At 62.6% G+C, this 6,783-nt stretch overlaps 1 protein-coding gene across 4 annotated transcripts; it reads left to right on the top strand.

Moving 5' to 3' along the window:
• Positions 1-1,387: 1,387 nt before the first annotated feature.
• On the top strand, positions 1,388-6,502 carry Ebi3 (Epstein-Barr virus induced 3). Of its 4 annotated transcripts, none has more exons than XM_058579220.1 (6): positions 1,388-2,028; positions 2,799-2,922; positions 3,677-3,855; positions 4,899-4,992; positions 5,074-5,231; positions 6,076-6,502. In XM_058579220.1, exons 1-6 carry the CDS (start codon positions 1,962-1,964, stop codon positions 6,096-6,098), a joined length of 645 nt encoding a protein of 214 aa, XP_058435203.1. In that variant the 5' UTR covers positions 1,388-1,961; the 3' UTR covers positions 6,099-6,502. The 4 variants fall into 4 exon arrangements, with proteins under 4 accessions (XP_058435203.1, XP_046300040.1, XP_046300041.1 ...); XM_046444084.2 differs by having other exon boundaries at positions 1,391-2,028; positions 4,924-4,992; XM_046444085.2 differs by lacking the exon at positions 4,899-4,992 and having other exon boundaries at positions 1,403-2,028.
• Positions 6,503-6,783: the final 281 nt, after the last annotated feature.

Below are 6,783 nucleotides of genomic sequence, written 5' to 3'. Positions count from 1 at the left end.
CACGTGGCCTGACTGACTGACTGACTGGTCCTGCTGGGCGCCTGCTGCAGGGCAGGGAGGGGCGGCCCAGGACAGGAGCCCCGCCCAAACTCAGCCATCGGGATAAAACCACCACAGCAATATGTTTTAAAATGAGAATGGGTGCAGAAAAGTCGGCTGGGGTGCAGCTCGCTGGCCGGGCCTTGTCCAGCAGGCAAGGCCCCCGGTTCCACTCAGCCCTGGAAAGCCACACCTGAAAATCCAGCGGCTCGGGAGGCTGAGGCAGGAGGATCGCAGGTCCTGGCCAGCCTCAGCTACTCAGTGAGACCCTGTCTCTGAATAAAAAATAGGGCTGGGGGGGGCTGGGATCGTGGCTCAGCAGTAGACGCTCGCCTAGCACAGGCGGGAACCGGGTTCGATCCTCAGCACCACATAAAAATAAAGGCATTGTGTTGTGTCCATCTACACCTGAAAATAAATAAATATTAAAAAAAAATAGGGCCAGGGATGTGGCTCAGAGATAACACACCTCTGGGTTCAATCCCCAGTACAAAAAATAAAAAATTGAAGAAACCGGGCAGGGAGGTGCACACCTGTTACCCCAGTGGCTTGGGAGGCTGAGGCAGGAGGATCGTGAGTTCAAAGGCAGCCTCAGCAACTTAGCAAGGCTCTAAGCAACTCACTGAGACCCTGTCTCTAAATAAAATGCAAAATAGGGCTGGGGATTTAGCCCAGGGGTCGAGGGCCCCTGGTACCTCCTCCACTCCCCCCGCCCCCCAAAAAAGGAATAAAACCCAACAATGAACAAAGACCTAAATGTGAAGGACTGCACTTCTCTTTCTTTCTTGTCCTCTGAGCACACCTCCAGACTCGGAGTTTCTTCTATTTTTCCTGTACTGGGACTGAGCCCAGGGCCTGGCCCATGCCACACAAGAGCTCTACCACTGAGCGCCACCCCTGCCCTTTTCATTTGGAGACAGGGTCTCACTGCATTGCCCAGCCTGGCCTCAAGTGGCCATCTTCCGGCTGCAGGCTCCTGAGCTGCTGGGATGACAGGTGTGCGTCACCGCACCTGGCCACATTTCTTCACAAATCTCACTTTCAGGGGTGGGTGGGGAGCTGACCCCAGCCTGTCCCTGTCCCTCTGGCAAATCCCCTGAAATCCCCGAGGGCTCTTGGCACTTTTTAGCTAAGGGGGAGGAGGCAGGGGTGTGACTGGGAATTTCCTGGTGCTGTCCAGCCTGTCCTGGGGGTTTCCTTGGGTGACCCGGGAAGGCACCAGTACAGGATGATCTCAGCTGACCCTGGACACCCCAGCAGCACGGAGAATGTGGGGGTGCTGTTCTCCAGCGCCTGGCCTCCTGGGTTGCTGTGGCTGGGGGGCCATCCCTGGCCCGGGGAGTGGGCCACCGGCTCTGAGGGGAGCACATGTGCCCTGCAGCTCTGTCTCGTCCCCCTGCACCTCTCCTCCCCCTGGCCCTCTCTGTCACTTCTCCATCTCCCCGTCTGTCCCTCAGTCTCCATCCTGAGTCCTTCTCTCCATCTCCGCTCCGCTCCGCCTCTTCCTGTCCACCTCTCACTCTCCACAACTGTCTGTCTGTCTGCTTTCTGGGTGTCTTCGTCCTCCTCCCCGGGGACCCCCCCACCCTGCTTCCTGCTGCAGCCGGAAGGAAGGGAAGGAGGGCCGGAGCCCAGCCCGCTGTGCTGGGAAAGGCCACCGGGTCACTTCTCCCTTTTGCGGTCCCCCTTCCCTGCCCCCACCCCCAGGCTCTCTGCAGCCTGCACCCTCGGTGGCCAGTGGGGGGGCTGGGGACTCCACAGCCCTTGCTCATCTCTCCACTGGCCCCCAAACCGGCCAGTGAGTCAGCCCGGGAGGGAGGCTCGGTGGCGGGTGGGGCTTTCCCCACGGGTCCCCAGTGCCCTGCCTTTAGCCAAGCTCAGCAGTCCCCTAGCCAGACCCTGAGAGCGCAGTCATCGCAGCCATGACCCTGAGCCTCCTGCTGGCCCTGGCCCTCTGGGCAGGGGGCTCGTCCTGCGGGGGAAGGGCAGGTACGCAGGGCCCCGGGGGTCGGGCGGGCAGGGGCTGCGCCTCAGCCTTGGCTCTCGGAGCAGGCTGGGCACTCGCAGGCTGGCCACACGCCTGCTGTGGGGCAGGGTCACCCTCACAGTGAACGGACAGCGAAACAGAAAGCCAGGGGTCAAACCCATCCCCAGGTGCCAGCCAGGAAGGGGCGGCCACAGCCTGCAGCTTCGATGGTCCGCGTCCCTGTCCTCGCGTCCCACACCCACGGGTTACAACCACCGCAGATCAAAAACATGAGGAAGAGAGTTGTGGCTGTCCTGGGCACGCCCCCCTTCCCCTAAAGAGCACAGCCACCGCCATGTGACGGTGACAGGGTGGGTCTCCTGAGTCACCTGGAGATGGCTTGAGGTCTGCAGGACAGAGCAGGTCGGATACTTCCTACCAGGGGCATCTTGGGCCCCGGTACCATCCTGTGCACAAACTAAGGGGCCACCATAGGTAGAAGTGGAACTGCCTGCGTCCACTCCGAGCAGCGCGCCCACATGTGGACAGGGAGCCTCCCGTCCTTCACCCTCAGCCTCCCCATCTGCAAATGGGCTGGTGGGCCCGCCTTGCGTCGGTGTGTGGGGCGGCTGATGGGGCAGGTACCCGTCACCCCTGTACCCATTCTCCACATTCCTTCATGGGGCACCTACTGTGTGCCCGGTGTGGCTGGTGATATGGTGCGTGAGCCCAGGGCTGTGACCAGTCTGGTGTACAGGAAGCTCACCCTCCTCTCTTCCTCTGGTGGCCCCAGTGTCTTCAAGCCAGCCTCGGGTGAAGTGCCGTGCCTCTAGGTACCCGGTGGCCGTGGACTGCTCCTGGACCCTGCCACCAGCTCCCAACTACATCACAGCCACAACCTTCATTGCCACATACAGGTCAGAGGGACTAGAAGGGACCTCTAGGGGACAGAGGACTTGGGGAGGGGCCAGCCTTTGGCTGTGAGAGCCCTTGGAGACCCTCACATCCCAGCCTTTGGAATTCCAGCGCAGCCCCATCCAGTAGAAACCATAGGAGGGCCCACAGCGCACACCACAGGCCACCGTGCACTTGGAACCTTCTAGACGCTGCGTAAAACCAATATAAACAGCCAGGCAGAGTGGCACACGCCCCTCATCCCAGTTATCCGGGAGGCTGAGGGGGAGGTTCACAAGTTCAAAGCCAGCCTAGGCAACTCAGGGCGACCCTGTCTCAAAATAAAAAGGGGTGGGGTGTGGCTCCGAGGCTGGTGCTTGCCCAGCCCGAGTGAGGCCCCGGGTTCAGCTCCCTCCCTGGCCCGTGGGAGGCCCCGGGTTCAGCAGATGCTGCAGGAGCCCCGGCGCGGAGCCAGCTCAAGGTTCCAGCAGCCACATCCTGGGTCCCCGAATCCGAAGGCTCTGCGAACCTCCGGGTCCCTGGGCTGGGAGCCCGCTGACCTGCCCGATGTCGGGATTCATACGCTGGACTCTTTAGAACCCAGCACCCTGGTGCCTCCCGGGGCTGTGTTGGACACTCTGGGTCCCCCTGCGCTGTGACACAGGGTCACACAGCCAGCGAGGGCGGGACCCGACCAGGGCTGCCCTGCTCCCCCTCGTTGGGGTCCTGGGGTGGGAGGCCGGGAAAATGCTGAGACCTGCTGCCGCCCGCGTCCAGGCTCGGTGTGGCCGCCCAGGGGCAGAGCCGGCCCTGCCTCCAGCCGACCCCCGAGGCCACCGGCTGCACCATCCCCGACGTCCAGCTGTTCTCCCTGTCGCCCTACGTGCTCAACGTCACGGCCGTGCACCCCGGGGGCGCCAGCAGCGGCTTCGCGCCCTTCGTGGCGGAGCACGTCAGTAAGTGCGGGCGGGGCCGGGGTCGCCCTCCTGTCTCCCCCCCACCCCAACCGGCCCCTGGATCCACCCTCGCCCCCATGGCCCGTCATCCCCGCAGCAGCCACCAGGGGCGCCCTGAACACCTGCGTCGGCCTCTGGTTCCTCACCCAGAGCCCTGCGGGGCTCCCACCTCCCTCGGGTCAAAGCCGAAGTCCTCCCTGCGACCCTCAGGGCCCGTCCACTCCCTGCCTCCCTCCTCCTCTCTTCCCTCCCCTCTGCTCCAGGTACCCAGGCTCCTCACCCCCCAGTCTTGACCTGCCTCAGGGCCTTTCTGTGCCTGGAGCACCTTCCCCCAGATGTTCTCTGTCCCCACTCCTTTCACTTCCCTCAGGTCTCTGCTCAGATGTCACCCCAAGTGAAGCCTCTCAAGTATGTTGGTAAAAATGTACAAACTGTAGGCGGCAAATGCCATCATTCCAGTGACTGGGGAGGATGAGGCAGGCAGATCACAACTTTCAGGCCAGTCCAGCAACCCAGCAGGTCCCCGTATCAAGCAAAAATGTTTTCAACCCTTAATATTAGAAATTGGTGGAGTTTAGTAAAACAGTCTGGCAGAGTCCAACCAGGAGCCACCCCAAGACCCCACAAGTCCACTCTTGGGTGTCAGGGCAAGTGGAAACACAGCCACAGGAAGGTCCCCATCAATGCCCACGGCACAGACACAAGGCGGAACAGCCCAGCTGCCACCTGCAGGTGACAGATGCACAGTGGTCCATCCACACCAGAGTGTCCTTGGCCAGGGCAGGAGGAAGGAGAAGGGCCCTGCCGTGTGGATGGACCTGAGGACCTCGTGCTCAGTGACAGTCACGCAGGCCAGTATGGCTCCAGAGGAAGGGAAGGTGCAGGACAGGGGAGTCCAGGGACAGGACACGGCCCCGTGGTGCAGGGCTGGGGGGCTGCATAACTTGGTGACAGCCGGGACGCCAGAGTCCTCCTCCTCAGTGGAGAGTGCAGGATCTGTGACTCACACAGAAACACAGCGACTCCCGTCCTGCCCCACGCAGCCTGCACCTGTTTCCCCTCCTCCAGACGTCGTGAGCTCCAGGGCCCAGCAGCGGCCAGTGTGGGTCTCCACTGCGTCCTCTGTCTGGCACGATGGTGGGCGCTCAGGGAACATTGTTGGGTGGGTGAATGACTGAATGGAGCCGCGTCCTGACCCTCCCTCCTGCTGCTCCACAGTCAAACCGGACCCCCCGGAGGCCGTGCGCCTGAGCCCCCTCCCTGGGCGGCAGCTGCAGGTGCACTGGGAGCCCCCTCGGTCCTGGCCCTTCCCCGAGGTCTTCTCTCTGAAGTACTGGATCCGATACAGGCGTCAGGGAGCCTCCCGCTTCCGCCAGGTGAGGACCAGGGGGGCACGGGAGGCTGGGGGCACCTGGGCCCTGGCACTCAGCTTGGGGCCACTAGGCTGTAAGTGGAGCTGTCCAGCAAGTCCACGGCTGGTGTCAACTCAGAACCAAAAGCAGGGACTCAACAAGTGGGAAGGTGCCCAAGGTCACAGAAGTGACACGCACAGCCAAAGGCGGGACAGCCCATGTCCACGTGCAGATGAGGGGCACCCAGTGTGGGCATCTGCACCTGGAGCCCTGGCAGCGCCCAGGGAGGATGACTGTTGGGATGGGGTCCCAGCACTGGGGCACTCATGGCTGCATCATGCACAGGGCCTGCGGGGTCCACAGGGGACTGCTGCGGCCCAGCTCTAGGTCCCAGAGAGGACGGAGGGGCCGGTGAGAACAGAACGAGCTGGACTGTTGCACTGAGAAGCACCCGAGGCTACAGGGAGAGAAGGCAGGCCTGTAGCGGCCCAAGGAGGAAGGCCTGCCCTGGGGGTGGCGTACGCTCCAGCAGGGCATCACGTGGCCAGAGCCAGGGAGCCCTTGTCTCCTCTGGCCTCTGGCTCTTCTTAGTCACCAGGGACGCACCAGCACCACAGGGATACACCACGGGGCTCCCCTGAGGACCTCCTCCAATCCTGATCCCTTTCCAAAGCCTCACCTCTTAGCATCAGACCCCCACAGTGGGGATAGACTTCACACACAAACCAGGCCCCAAACTTACCAGGGCCACACAGGGCGTGGTGAGGGACAGGCCGTGGGGACCAGCGTCCTGGGGCAGGGCTGGCAGCTGCAGGAGGGCTCTGTGCACAGGCCCCACCCACCTCCCACCGACCCTCTCTGCTCACAGGTGGGGCCCATCGAAGCCACTAGCTTCACCCTCAGAGCTGTGCGGCCCCAGGCCAGGTACTGCATCCAGGTGGCAGCCCAGGACGTCACGGACTACGGGGAGCTGAGCGACTGGAGTCTCCCTGCTGCCCCCCCCCCCATGACCCTGGGCATGTAGCAGCCTCCTGGGGCTCCACAGGGACTGGGTCCTTGGACACCTCCTCCCTGCCACTGTCCAGAGGGTGGATGGGATCCCCCTGGCCTGAGCACACCTCTGGCTCCACTGCAGCCCGAAGAGGGTGACCTTGACGAGTAACTGCCTGCCTGAGCCTCCATTTCCCACAAAGAAACAGGGACATGCCCTCTCCCCACCACAGCACGGGGCTCTGTGAACTGTGAACCTCACATATTTTTATTAGATAATTTAATTAGAAGAATTGTTAACAGAAGCCCGTCTCCGTCCATTCTGTGTTCAGAGAACAGAACCCCCCAGGCGGGGGCAGAGCTGGGCGCCTATGCAGAATGAATAGAGGCTGCCCGGAAGCCTGTAGGCATGGCTGGCTCTGGCCCCCAGCGAGGGCCACCTCTGTGTCATACCAGGGCGGAGGTGCAAAGGCAGGGGAGCTTGAGGTGAGAGCTGAGGGCTACACTCTCCCCTGCTCAGCCCCCTCCCTGGATGCCCAACCCACTGCTGAGGGGAGGCCTCCATCCATCCCACACACCAGATCTC

The sequence above is a fragment of the Marmota monax genome, unplaced genomic scaffold, assembly GCF_021218885.2.
Source record: "Marmota monax isolate L192 unplaced genomic scaffold, Marmota_monax_Labrador192_F-V1.1 WCK01_AAM20220418_F8-fsc00102, whole genome shotgun sequence".
Taxonomy (NCBI): domain Eukaryota; kingdom Metazoa; phylum Chordata; class Mammalia; order Rodentia; family Sciuridae; genus Marmota; species Marmota monax.
Note: the sequence above shows the minus strand (reverse complement) of the source record. Positions and strands in the feature narration are given on the sequence as shown.

Excerpts from the sequence above, each read along its gene's own strand:
- Ebi3 (XM_058579219.1), top strand. The coding sequence starts at position 4,539 with ATGCCCACGGCACAGACACAAGGCGGAACAGCCCAGCTGCCACCTGCA. Across the intron at positions 4,993-5,073 it reads GTCCTCTGTCTGGCACGATG|TCAAACCGGACCCCCCGGAG; the intron begins GTGGGCGCTCAG and ends GCTGCTCCACAG. Across the intron at positions 5,232-6,075 it reads GAGCCTCCCGCTTCCGCCAG|GTGGGGCCCATCGAAGCCAC; the intron begins GTGAGGACCAGG and ends CTCTGCTCACAG.